Source organism: Rhinolophus ferrumequinum, chromosome 9 (assembly GCF_004115265.2).
Source record: "Rhinolophus ferrumequinum isolate MPI-CBG mRhiFer1 chromosome 9, mRhiFer1_v1.p, whole genome shotgun sequence".
NCBI classification, from domain to species: Eukaryota; Metazoa; Chordata; class Mammalia; order Chiroptera; family Rhinolophidae; genus Rhinolophus; species Rhinolophus ferrumequinum.
In genome coordinates, this window is record NC_046292.1 from 63,270,441 (window position 1) to 63,284,328 (window position 13,888).

At 41.9% G+C, this 13,888-nt stretch overlaps 1 protein-coding gene across 6 annotated transcripts in view; it reads left to right on the top strand.

Moving 5' to 3' along the window:
* Positions 1 to 13,888, top strand: part of SAMD13 (sterile alpha motif domain containing 13) — a 42,288-nt gene that overhangs the window by 24,538 nt on the left and 3,862 nt on the right. For all 6 annotated transcript variants that reach the window (XM_033114866.1, XM_033114869.1, XM_033114870.1 and 3 more), the window contains one exon: positions 3,467 to 3,578. In XM_033114866.1, coding sequence (XP_032970757.1) covers positions 3,467 to 3,578 — 112 coding nt within the window. The remainder of the gene's footprint in view (positions 1 to 3,466; positions 3,579 to 13,888) is intronic.

Sequence of the window (13,888 nt, forward strand, 5' to 3'; positions counted from 1 at the left end):
AGTGGGAAAAGCACTGATATGGAGGCAAGCATATATGGAATCCAATCCTGGCTTTGTCCACTATGTAATTTTGGATGAGTGTCTTGACCTTTCTGAGCCTTAGTTTCCTAAAAACAGGTCACAGTAGCCAGTTCACAAATAGCTGGGAGGCTGATGATCGGTAATGTGTGAAAAGCGCATTGTAGACTCTAAGTACCCTGGTTGTTAGTCCATTAGTGTATTGGATCTTTACTGTGGATTGACTATGCACCACCGGGCCTGTCTAGGTGCTGGAGAGCACAAGAGATAAAGATAGACAGGTTTCTCCTCTCAGGAGAAAGAAAACACTGGTTTTCCTTCGAAGTTATTTTGTCAGGCTTAAATTTATGGCTTAAATAAGTGGCTCACTTATTAAATGCACTGATTAGTTTCTAACCCCTTGTTTCTTCAGCGTGGATCCCCCCACCCTCAGTATGAGAGAGCACCCAGTCCCACATCACTCCTGTTCCTTATGCTACACTGCCAGTAGTTTTGCCAAATTCATATCCTCTGCTGCATTGCTAGTTCCCAAGTGCATTTCAGAATCATGGAAGTGATGATGTCGTATCTCAGCAGAATAAAAATCAGGAAAGCTTCCCATCCTAAAATTACAATGGAGCATACTTTGTTATTATAATTAAATAACTATTATTTATGAGGAAACGTAGCTAACTGAAGACATCCACAGGGAGAGTGAATTCAGATGTTTTCTGGGGCACTTAAAAGTGTATCCGATAGGACCCTGTGCTCACTGCGAGACGTGAGCTGATTAGAAAACTTAAAAGATTCGTTAGAACAAGGAACTCCTTTCCAAACATTCTTCAAGGGCACTTTAAGCAAGAGAGGAAGGAAAACGTTACCTTAAATAGAGTCTCCAGTGTCAGCTCATGCTGCTTATGTTAATGGGATGGTAGAAAAATCCCAGCACATGGATAATTTTTGAAAAACCCATTTAACTTTGACCTTAAAACACATAGTTAATATTTGACAACGTTAGGGTGAGAAGCAGTTTTTTTCTTCATGTATATTGCCTGTTAAATGGTAGGAAGGTGTGTGTGTCGGCACAGGTGAGCACGAATGTCTGTCTACAAGTGTGTAGGTACATGGACATGCAGTGTTTATAGATTCACAGTCTCTGAGCCCAAACGGGAAAACACTTCTATTGAGCATTCACTCTAAATGTTTTTAAACTAAGTCTGTGTTGCTAAATCAATGATCACATGTGCCGTTGATTCATGGTGCCCTTTTCTTAAGCTAGGACAGAAGTTTGTTTTCTTCATCAAATATTTTAAGTTCCTACTATGTACAAAACATCGTGCTGGGAGTGAGGCAGAGGTACAGCTAGACCAGTGACTTTTGATGTTTGAAGACTTTCAGGAATCCCCAAAGTCTGGGCAGTTTCATTTCCATGAAAAGTAACGAATCTTTTCAACTTTCACTAATTGTTAAACCTCCCCAAGCTTAGTTCTAGGCCCAATTCTCTTCTCATCTCTCTCCCAAGAAACTTGGTAGTTTCTAAGAAGGGGTTAGAAACTAATTCCCATCTAAATGCTTCTGTCTCCCAAATGTGTACCTCCAGCCCACTCATCTGCTTTGAGCTCCAGACTCAATGTCCCACCCTAAATCTCTACTTGGGTATTGATGGTACCCCAAATTCAATGTGTCCAACTAACCCCAGTGCTGTTATCTAAGTGAATTAACTACCATTCGTCCAATGCCATGCCACTTCCACTTCCTTCATTCTCGATGTCTAGTCCACCACTAAGTCATGCTGATTCTATTGGTTAAATATCTCTTAAATCCACACATTTCTCTCCTTTTCCATAGCCACAACTCCAGGCTAGGTCACCATGATCTCTCACTTGGATGACTCCAGTAGACCTCTCACTGGCACCCCTCTTCCCCTCTGGCTCCTCTCCGATACTCTTTTCAAGATGTGAATCTGATCAGGTCACCCCCTTTACATGATACCATTTAACAAATCCTCATTGCTTGTGGACAAAAATCCAGAATCCTTGATGTGACCTTCAAGTCCTGCATGGCTCCCTTGGCAGTGTACATTCCTATCAAAGAATCTGGAATCATCTTCTTCTGCCTTCTTCGTGTGGTTACTCTCTGGTTGCTTTCTAGACCTCACCTCCAAAGAAACTTCCACTGGAAAGCCTCCTCTAGCCCCTTAAATTGCCACAGTACAGTGCACCTGTCCGTCATAACACGTACCACAACGTGCAGCTGTGCGTTTGGCTGTACTCATGACTGTCTTCCCCCTACAGGACTGTAGGTCCACAAGAGCAAGCCCATGTCTGCTTGCTCACCGAGGTCATCCTGGAGAGCTAGCAGGGGCTTTGTCCCGAAGAATCTCCTAAGCCAAGTTAAGCTATTTGGAATTTATCTCAAAGGCAATGGGAAGCCTTTGGAGGATTATAAGCAGGGGAATGTGATCAGATGTTCACTTTGGAAGAAGCACCTTGCATGAGGCATAGAAAAATCCAGACAAATACTTCCGAACAGAAATGACGCAGAATCACAGTCACTGCAGGTCCCTGCCATTCTGTCTCTATTCCACTTTGCCTGTCCCTCCTCTCTAAATGCAGTCAAGCAGGGTACCCACTGACCCTCCCAGACAAATGCTTGATCATATCTAGTCACTTGAACACTGATTGAGTTCTTATCTCGGTGCTTGACACTAGGAATAATAAAATAAGAAATGGTCCAGGTCCCAATGTGTATTTCTAGCCCACATCTCCCACGCTGGTGGGAGAGACTGTCCGATGAGCAGAGAGCATAATCCAGCATAGAAAGTGCTACAGTGGGAGTTTGAATGGAGTTCTTGAGAGCAGAGGAGGTTATAACTAAAACAGTTCCCTGTAGAGCAAGAAAATACCTCACAGAGGTGGAGGCATTTGAATTAGGATTAACGAGGTAGGAATGGTGGATCTTGTCAGGTAAAAACAAATGAAGGGGCATTGTAAGTGTCTGGAACAGCGTGTGCAAAGGCACATGCTGCAGTGAGGGTGTATGTGGATGAGGATGAGGAAGGTGGGAGGAGATGGGAAAAGACAGTTACACGGGGGCTATTTGGTAAAGGGCCTGGTGTTCTTAACTCAGGAGTATGAGTATCATACTGTGAGCCACAAGAAATCCCTGGACCATTCTTAATATCTCTGGATTAAAAAAATAGTACATGAGGAAATACTTTATATTAAAGATTTAATGGTTTATTAGGAAAATAGTGACTGAGCCAGTGAGAGTCATGATCTTCTGAACTTGAGAAATACAAGAATGATTATGGTCCTGGGGGAAAACCGGAATCTAGGCCTCTGCGGGAAGAGAGGACCATGGTTCCAGGGAGCTGGCCCGGGCCTGCCCCTGGGAGACTGAGTAGTGAGCCTGGCTGCCTACACGTGCTTGCTCTGCCATGACTGCTGTCTGGATTTGTGTTTTGTAGTTCCATGGAGAATGGGAGACCACCCGATCCTGCAGACTGGGCTGTGACGGATGTCGTCAATTATTTCCGAACAGCGGGATTTGAGGAGCAAGCTAGTGCTTTTCAGGAACAGGTAACTCAGTCTAGAGAAACATAGGATGATCACAGTTACCTCCCTTCCCCACAGTGGGCAGAAGGGAGTGAGGAGGAAGAGGACCAGCGAGCAGTGAGGGATCAGTGAGCCTCTCTGCATGTCCTCCACACCAAGTCCTGGTCATACCGGACCCGAAGAAACGGAAGAGAGTAAGGAAGGGTAGAAGGAAGGGGACAAGCTAATGATTCCTTCCTGCAAGAGAAAAACCCAAACCCTGAGACCCAGTCGCAGCTACAGAAAGGAGGGCTAAAGCTCACTTACATCTACAAGATGAAACAGCTCTACCTTCAACACAAACACACTAGAAAGCAGAAAACAGAAAAGGATGAAAAAAGAGGGACAATTCTCACTAAGAGACAGGCAGCACCATCTCCTACTGGCCTTGGCACTAACTGAGTTGAATAGCCCCTTCTAATTTGCTTTCCAGGTGCTTAGAAAAGTAGAGTGCAAAGAGTGCAGAATTGAGGTGAATCCTGGTCTTCTAACTCCGTGTGGCCTGGGCAACTTACTACATCTCTCTGAGTCTTGGTTTCACATCTGTGACATGAGGCTGTCAGTACCTCACTTAATAGGGTGGTGGTGTGACGACTCAAGGACAATGTATACATGGTGCCTAGAATAGGTCCAATATTTTCTTCAAACAGTGTTGATGCCTCTCCCCTCACATCCAGGGTTGGTATTGGACAGAGGGAGGGAGGAGCCAAGGATCCCTCCCACTTGTCTGGGTGATTCCTGACTCCATTTTTCAGGCTGGGCCAACTCTGTAGGGACAGTACTCAAGGGGCTTTGGCCGTGAGGAAGCAAATTGGGGAAGCATGTTGTGGTCCACACCACATCTCGGTAGGGAAACAGAGTTCCTATCTTCCTATCAATGAAAGCTTCAGTTTTCTAAGCATTAGATTTACTTTTCTAATATTGTAATATATTTGAGAGAATTATAGACTGAATAATGTGTCTAGCTGCTTCTACCATATCGCTTTAGCTGTTTCTTATTCTCTCAAGCTCGGTTTGGACTGGTGAGCTTTTCTAGTATCACATATGCTAATCTGTGGATTTCCTCCAATATTTTCTTCAAGCCTAATCCCTATACAGATATACTTTTTGTTAACTTGGAACATTTGCCAAAATAACAGCTTGAGTAATTTCACACTTTGGGGACAGAGTCCCAGAGAGCAGTTTCCAGGCTCTCGGCCTCATGTGGAGAGGTGCTGGCTCGGGTAGTAGATGGCCGTCAGCTGTGACTAGTTGGCCATCAGCTGTAACCAGTCAGCCATTGGCCACTAATATAACTGCCACGGCTACGGAGGGAAGTGGAGGAGAGTGGAGGAGAGTGGAGGAGGGTGGAGGAGAGTCGGTCGGTTGGCAGCAAAGCGGACAGCAGTTCGCACGTTGTGTAAACCCAGCCGCCAGCGAGACCATAGTGGTATGACTCCCCTACCTATGGCTCCGTGGGTGTTACGTTTTGGCCTCGCCATATCCTGCGTTCTTATGTGGGGAGTGGGACCGGAGACCCTGCAGGCCGCCCCGCACAACACACACCCACCAGAATAGCTAAAATTAGAAAGCTTGATAAACCCAAATGTTGGTGAGGATGTAGACCAACCACACTCTGCTGCACTGTCGGTGAGAGAGTAAACACTGGTACATCTACCCCGTGATCTACCGATGTAACGCCTGAGTATTTATTCAACTATTTATTCAAGGGAAATGAAAGCATGTGTCCACAAAAGATTTGTATAAAATTGTTCTTACTAGCTTTATTCATCATAGTCCAAAACTAGAAGCCTAAGTTTCCATCAATAAGAGAATGAATATACAAAGTGTAGTATCGTCCTACAATGTGATACTACCCACTAATAAAAAGGAATGAACTGTTGATGTATACAGGAGTTTGGATGAGTCTCAAAACATTTTGCTGAGTAAGAGAAGCCTTACATAAAAGAATTCATACCGAATGTTTCCTGTCTCAGTCTGTTTGGACTGCTATAATAAAAATACCACAAATTGAGTGGCTTATAAACAAACACTTATTTATCACCGCTCTAGGTGCTGGGAAGTCCAAGATTAAGGTGGCTGCGGGTTTGGTGTCTGGTGAATGCTCACTTCCCAGGCAGTCATCTTTTTGCTGTGTCCTCACATGGAGGAAGGAGGGTGAGAGAGCTCTCTGGGACCCCTTTTATAAGGACAGTAATTCCATCCAGGAGGACGCTACCTTCACGACCTAATCACTTTTCAAAGGCTCCATCTATTAATATTATTACTAAGACTCCTAATGACCCTTGGGGATTAGGTTTCCACATATGAATTTTGCGGGGATACAAACAATCAGACCATAGCAGTTCCATTTAGATAAAGGTTGAGAACAGGAAAATCCTGTAGAAAACAATCGGAACTGTGGTTGTCTTTGGATGGCAGGACTGGAGAATGACTGGAAAGGGGCATGAGGCAATTCCTGGGTGGTGACAGTGTCCTGTGTCTTGATAAGGGTTTGGGTTATAGGGAAGGAGTGAGAGTTATGACTCCTCTTCTCTTTTCTCCTGTCTAACTCATAGTTCCTGGATGATCCTGGAGAGTTTGCCTTTCTACGACTAGATTTCTATAGTGAATGCTGAGTTAAACCAGCAGAATATGCTCAAGCTTCTGTTTTAATAGGCAAGTGTTGTTTTTAGAGCTCGCCCTCATGAAGTATGCTTTCAATGCCCAGCATAGGGCAGAAAACTACTTGAGAATTTGTATACACACAGTTGAATTTTCATGACAAGATGATAAAAAATTGTCACTTGCCCATGGATATAGGTTGCCTGGTTTACAAGAGTCAAAGATACTTCAGAAATTTTACTTTCCTAAGAGCTTTAGTTTTTAAGAGAGGATCTTTTGACTAAGCCCATTCAAAAGCATTGCCACCTTCCTCACACAGAACATGAAGGATCAGGTTCATTTTGTGAAACTCTAAAGCCTAAGTGAACACCACTCCTTACTGACAATGCTTTTGGTGGCCAGTTAAGGCAGTCTGGCAGCCCAGTACAGCAACTTCACCCCTCAAACTGGAGCCTAACTGCAAGTCACAGCAACAGTTCTGTCCATTGTAGTGTAGTCACTTCACTTCTGTCTTTATCTGTCTGACTCACTTATTTAAAACATATATGAATAAAATGGAAGATAGGGATCTGCCACTCAATCAATGTCATATAATTCATATTGTTCAGATTTCTCAAACTTAACAAGTGAACGACATCAGTGATTTCTGTTTTTAGAAGAGTATGTATGACTGAGATAATTTTTTTCTCAGAGTATCATGACAAAATAATATGCAACTCATGGTGACAGATTAATTTTACTCTATTATCTACTTTCCCCAAGCCACTTGAATAAGAACAGTATTGTACTCTGAAATGCCCAATTGGTTGTTTCAGCCATTAATTTGAAATGCAAAGATTGGCATTTCTTTTCAAGTGGCTTTTTGCTAAGTTTTGATGTTTCTGAGGACACTGACTTAATAAATATAAGAAAATCTCTTATTGCTACAAATTTCCAAGTAACACTAACCACCTCAAAAGGAGTGGTAAAGTAGGGAGAACACCCTGAGCATGCGCCTAAGTCATGGCCAGATGGATTTCAACTGTAGTATTTTAGATGGATATTTCTAATAAGACCCAGGACAAATCCAGGTTTTGGGAGGTCTAAAGCTTACACAATTTTAATAGACTGCCTTGGGAAAAAATTACAAAAGCATGAATGTAAAATCACTAAGGCAAAACTTAAGCTTTACTAGCTTTATGGTTAATCCAGAGCTGAATTAGACCAGCTGAAACCCCACAAATCGGAAATACTTTTATTACTTTATCAGCATTTTATAGTACCAAGTACTAAAAATATTCGGCATTTTATAATACCAAGTACTGAAAATATTCAACGTGATTTGACACCTGAGATTTCTTAACAATTGAAGCCTTCTGAAATGTATAAAATATTTTACAGCATAATGAACAGGGGAAGTGGCAACTCAAACTCTGCTGATATGTCCTTTCAGCCCATAAAAATTTAGAAAAGAGTTCAAAAGCCAATAGGTCATGCTAACAATAAGAAAATAGCCAGGCGAATGGAAAGCAAAGCCGATAAGGAAAGAATCTTTTTGAATTTTTGATTGAAATAGAATAGATTTCCATAAACCGAAATTCCCAAATGGTTCTTTAAATCATTCATTTGAACTGAGAACATTTATAAGAAATTATAAGATAGACAAGTGTGTAGTGTGTGGTGTGTGGTGCGTCTTTGGCTTATTCACTAGTTCAGTTGTTGCCATAGTTGTTATAGATTGTTTAACACATGAAAATAAATATAAGACTATTAAAGTAGAATAATGGTCCTTATTACAAGTTTGCTTTTACTTTAGTAAAGTTACCTGAACCCATTATAGGTGTAGAAACATTTGAAGGAAGCACAGAGGATTCCGGGCAGAGGGAGGATCAAATGCAAAGGCATGGGGACATGAAATAATGTGGTTTCTCTTGAGAACTCCAAGTTCCTTGGAGTAAGAGGTGTGGTCCAGGGAATGCCAAGGGATTTGACAGAAAGGTACACGGGGCTCCAGGTAACAGACAGTATCCTAGAAGGGGACTTTACCTGACAGGCACTGAGACACCACTGAAGGGTAGTAGGTGGGGAGTGCCATGATGAGATTTGTGTTTTTGAAAGTTCAATCTACCGGCAATGTGGAGAGTGGCTTGGAGGACAAGCAGACCAAAGGCGAGAGACCTGCTGTAATACTTCTACTGGGAATGGAAAGTAAGACATAGATTAGAAAGTCTGGGAAGAGAGTCAAAGGAACTTTGTGGATTATTAGCAATGGAGGTTGAAGATTTGTCCCATTCTGGTTCTCTGCTGTAGCCCCAGGACTTAGCTGAGTACGCACAGGTGGGAAAGAGGAGAGGCTTGAGTGACTTCCAGGTTTCCAGGTTGGGTGGTTGTAAAGCAGTGCCATTAACCAGGGTGTCTGTGGGAGGTAAGATTTAAAAGGGCGGTAATGAGTACAGTTTTGGGGCACATTACATTTGAAGGCCTGTAGGACATGTAAAGGGATATATCTAGTAGACAACCCAGGGAACAAGTGAGGCCTAGAAACAGAGAGATGAGGGTCATCAGCAGTTATAGGAGGGGTAACAATGAGAGAGCATTTAGGAAGGGGGAAGAGAAAGGCCAAGGCCAGCACTCTGGAGAACGCCAGGGTTGTAAATGTTAGGAAAGGGAAGGCAACTAGGAAAAACCACTGAGAAAGAAGACTTGGGGAAGTGGGGAGAGAACCATTAATGAGAGGTTGTAAGAAACTAATAAAGGGGAGAGTTTCAAGGAAAATGAAATGATTGACAAGGTCAAATACCTCAAAAAAGTGAAACCCAATGGGGTCAGAGAGGAGACACTCAAACTTATTTACATGCAGGGAAGTAGCCAAAAGAATAGGGCAGATTAAAACTGAATGAAATTGAGGACAGTTAAATGAAGCAAACTCCCTGAGGATAGGAAAGTGATGAGATCTAAAGAGTATGGAGGGGTGAGGATATGGAGAAATTAGAACCCTCATGCATTGCTGGTAGGAATACAAAATGGTGTAGCTGCTGTAGAAAACAGTTTGGCAATTCTTCAACAAGTTAAGCATAGATTTACCACATGGCCCAGCCATTCCACACAAAAGAGGGACTTCAAGACACATATTTGTACACAAATGTCCATTGCAGCATTATTCACAATAACCAAAAGGTAGAAACAACCCAAGTTTTCATGAACAGGTGAATGGATAAACAAAATGTAGGGTATGCATGCTCGTACATTGGAGTATTATTCAGTCATGAAAAGGGATGAACTTCTGATACATGCTACAACATGGGTGAACCTTAAAGACATTTTCCTAAGTCAAATAAGCCAGTCAGCTATTGTGTGATTCCACTGATATGAAGTACCTAAAATAGGCAAATTCATAGAGACACAAAGTAGATTAGAGATCATCAAGGACTGGAAGGAGGAGATATTTATTGCTTAATAGGGTTTCTAATTTGTGGTGATGGAAGAATTTAAAAAATAGTGGTGATGTATACACAACATTGTGACTGTAACTAATGCTACTGAATTATACACATAAAAATGGCCTATTTCATATTGTATGTTATTTTACCACAATAAAATGTAATTTCAGCCAAAATATACGTAATGAATCAATTTGGTCAGTAAAAACTTTCAACTATTTTACTTTTTTAAAAAGTATTAAGGGATTAATTCTGAGCACGCCAGAGAAATCTCCCCTTATACTTTCTGCCCTTCCAATGCTCTGGAGCAGCGATGAGAATAAGTGTAGATACAGCTAAGATTGCCCTTGTCCTGAGGGACACTAAGGGAGTTTCTGACAGTCTCTGTTTCCTTTCCTAAACAAGAGGAAAGCACCTCTGCTTAGAGTGGACAGGACGCGTGGGGTTTTAATAAGGAACTAAAGGAGAGCCATGAAGGTTAAGAATGGCCACTCAGGGGAATGGAAGAGGAAGCTGACCAAGGATAAATACAAGAACTGCTGAGGTATTCTACTGACCCAGCTGACAGTGGTACACTGCACAAGTGTAGTGTTTCATTTTTATGGTTTCTTGATTTTTTTTTTTCCTGCTGCATCAGGTACAGGAGTCAGCAAAGCTGATTGTTAGACGCTCCTGAATGGCATGTTTGTGGCATGGGCACAATGGAGGGATAATAACCTAAGAGGGTATGTAAAAGAATGGTTCCCCGGGCCAACCAGGGGCTACAGACGTGGCACAAAACAGGAACCCTGCAGGAAGTGGAGATGAAGCGAGCAAGTGGGTGTAATGAGAGTGAGGAGGGAGAGAGCGCAGGATGCTGGACTTTCACGTGCATAGGTGGGACTTTGCCGATGGATTATACGACTAGGACATTATACGACTAGGTTCTAGAAGTGAAGGTGAAGTTGTAGAAATAGTCGGGGGGCTAGACTACCTGCTATCAAAAGTAGATGTATCACAAGCCATGTACAATGACTTAATTATAGTCAAGGTTTGTTTCTTGCTCATATAAGTCATCCAGTGTGGTCAGTGGGGGTGTCTGCTTCGCTGTAATTCAAAGACCCAGGCGGATGGAGCTCCTGTCATCTTCAACCAGAAGCTTTCTTTCAAGGTCATCTGGGCATTGTCATCCAGCTGGTGTAAGGATAAAGAGTAAGGAGGAGTGCATGTAGGTGGTTTTATGGGCCAGGCCTGCAAGAAATGGACATCCATCCCTTCCCATGTCATTGGCCAGAACCTGGTCACATGACTACATCAAACTGCAAGGAAGTCTAGGAAATGTGTGGTTGTACATCCTGGAAAAAGAGCAACCAGCAGCCCTTACTACCCTTGAGCTTTAAAGCCTTTTTTTTTTTAAGCATTTGCTGTTGTGATGCTGCTACTTAGTTTTGTCCTTTAGTCCAGAGATAAATTTCAAAAAGGCTAACTTTAAAAGATGAACTGAAGTGAAGAAGCCTTATCTGATCATGCATGAAAAGCCTTCCTTTGTAATTCTGTTCCTTAAATCCACTCTTTTTTTTAAATCTAGGCAGAAATCTCTGTAACCCAATTTCCTCATTTGATGAAGTGAGTTGCACTCTTTTTCCTTCATCAGAAATGTGTACAATTTTTTTTTGAATAGAGCCCCTTTATCACCCTCTTTGTGTCAGCAGCAAACATGAACTAATACAGTGAGCTATCCATTAAGTCACTGAAGGCATTAGCCCTCACAAATGAGCCAGCATGGATTTTGTGCCTGATTTAAGTGCAAGACCTATTTTGCTTCTGACTGTTACTTTGATAAATGAGGGAAAGACTTTTTGAGCCATACCAATATTTTCTCTCTCTTAACAAGCTGGTCAGTGTTGCTTTTTTAAACGAGGTGAAATCTCCCCAACATGGGTATTATCCACCCCAGTTTTTCCACCAATAGGAATGCAAGGCAAGCACAGCACAAGCTGAGAGTCATTGGCTGATAATGTTGAGTCACAGTTACTCCACCCACAATGAGCTGCAGAAGGCAGAGAGGGGTGGAGACACTGTAGAGGACCCCTACACCAAAGAGGAATTTTTCCCCCAGAAGAGACTTTGGTCCCAAGAACCATGTGATAACATTTAAATGGTCTTAGTGTAGACTTGAGTAGTTCACCATCTTCCTTTCCAAAGTTATATGGAAATTCTTCAGAAAATAAACACTGTGTCTTGGTGAGGAAAGGCTCTTTAAAGAAACATGGTGAATTACTACAAAGTACTAGGAGTGCCCCAAAATGCTTCCTCCTCTGATATTAAGAAGGCTTATCACCAGTTAGCTCTTCAGATACACCCAGACAAGAACCCAGAAAACAAAGAGGTAGCTGAGGAGAAATTCAAACAAGTAGCTGAGGCCGGTGAGGTCTTGTCTGATGCCGAGAAAAGCAACAACTATGACAAGTCCAGAGGGAACCATAGCAAAAGGGAAAATAGAGGAGACAGCAGAGATAAAAATTATTTAAAGGAGGAACTATGATTTGAGAGGCTACACTGTGGCTCTCAAAATGTCTTTGAAGATGAGGACCTCTTCTCAGGAGATTATTTTTCCCCTGGCCGTGCAAGTAGGGCCAGGAGATTCCACTCCTCCTTCTTTGATGTGACCCCCGTATTGGACACAGGATTTTCCACTTTTGTATCCCTGGGCTCCAGACCAAGTCCCCCTTTCTCTGGGACACGTGTACCCTTTGTGAGCAGTGGAATGGAAAACTTCAGACTGGTCACCCCTTGTAGCCAGATAGTGAATGGCAAGAGAATTATTACCAAGAAAGTTGTAGAAAATGTGAGAGGGAAGACTGAAGTGGAAGAAGAAAACCTGTTTCATCAGATTCCTCCATGTCACACTGGTAAGGAGTTGCTGCTGTATTTCTTTCACAGGGAGACTTTCCTATGAGACTGGTGATCCTGATGCTTATCAAAGACAGAACTGGAATCCAAGAGTGTGTTGAACTGGAATGGACAGAGGTCAGCTTAGTCCGAACCTCTCATTTTACAGAGGAAGAGAATAATGGGCCAGATATCACACAAGGAACTAGGAAGCAGCAGAGTTTGGCCTCCAGGCCCAAGTCTTCTGATTCTAAATTGACCCTTCTTTTCCCCTGCACTATATTTGGTATCACAGGCTCAATTGAAGAAGTTACCTAGACGTAAATTAATGTTGACAGAGAGAAAGAATAGAAAGTAAGTGGGTTAAGATTTTTTTATATGCTTTTTTTTAATAGCTAGCATTTATTGAGTACTGAGTAGATGTGGGGAATTCTACTTCACATGTGTTATCTCAGTAACACTTTCAGTAGAGAAATACAGTAGCTATCCCTGCCCCCATCATGTAGATAAGGAAATGGGGCTTGAAAGATTAAGTGACTTGCCCCAAGCCCCACTTAATAAGCAATAAAATAGTGTCTTACTCTAAAACATATTTATCTACTGAGCTATAACATCTACGGATCCTATTCATTTATTTGTAGATCTAGGGTCTTGCCCTCATTGGAAATTTATACCTGACATCTCTAAACTTTACTTCCATGCATGAGTACTTGCTGGAACTTATTAAGTATGCAAACATTTTGAATATTATTGCCCAACAGGTACTTGGTTACTCTTACATGAAGACAGAAGCAATGTAAAAAGTTTCCTTGAAACAAACAAATGATTATCCCTCAACACAGATATGTAAATAGGATCCCAAGATGTGAATTATCTTTGTTTTTGCTTTAATCATGATATATATGCAAAATCACGGGATTTGTTTGTTTGTTTGTTTAACGGGATCTGGTCATACTCCAACCCCTTCATTTATACTAAACGAATGGGTCCAGAGGAGTGGTTCCTTGTGGAAAGTTACTGACGGAGCCTGCAGTAGAACTTCTGTATTCCAATTTCCACTCTCAGGCTCATTCTAGTACACCCAGCTGACTGGCAAAATTTGGATTTCGTTTGCATCACAAACTTTTATAGAACGTATGTAACAAACGATTAGCTTTCTTAATTCAAGGAACTTCCCTGTGTTTGTAATTTTTATGAGACAAATGTTTTATGTAGTTTTTAAATTTTAAAAATTGGAATGAATTTTTTTTTAACTTGAACGGGAATATTCCTGCATCTCCCCAGCAAAAGGTAGCATTCAGGCAGAGCACTCTTCCAGAAAGGAAGCAAATGATGGATTTGAAATTGGAACATATGTCTTTTCTTTCAAAAACTGTATATTTCCACTTGGAAGCCATTGAG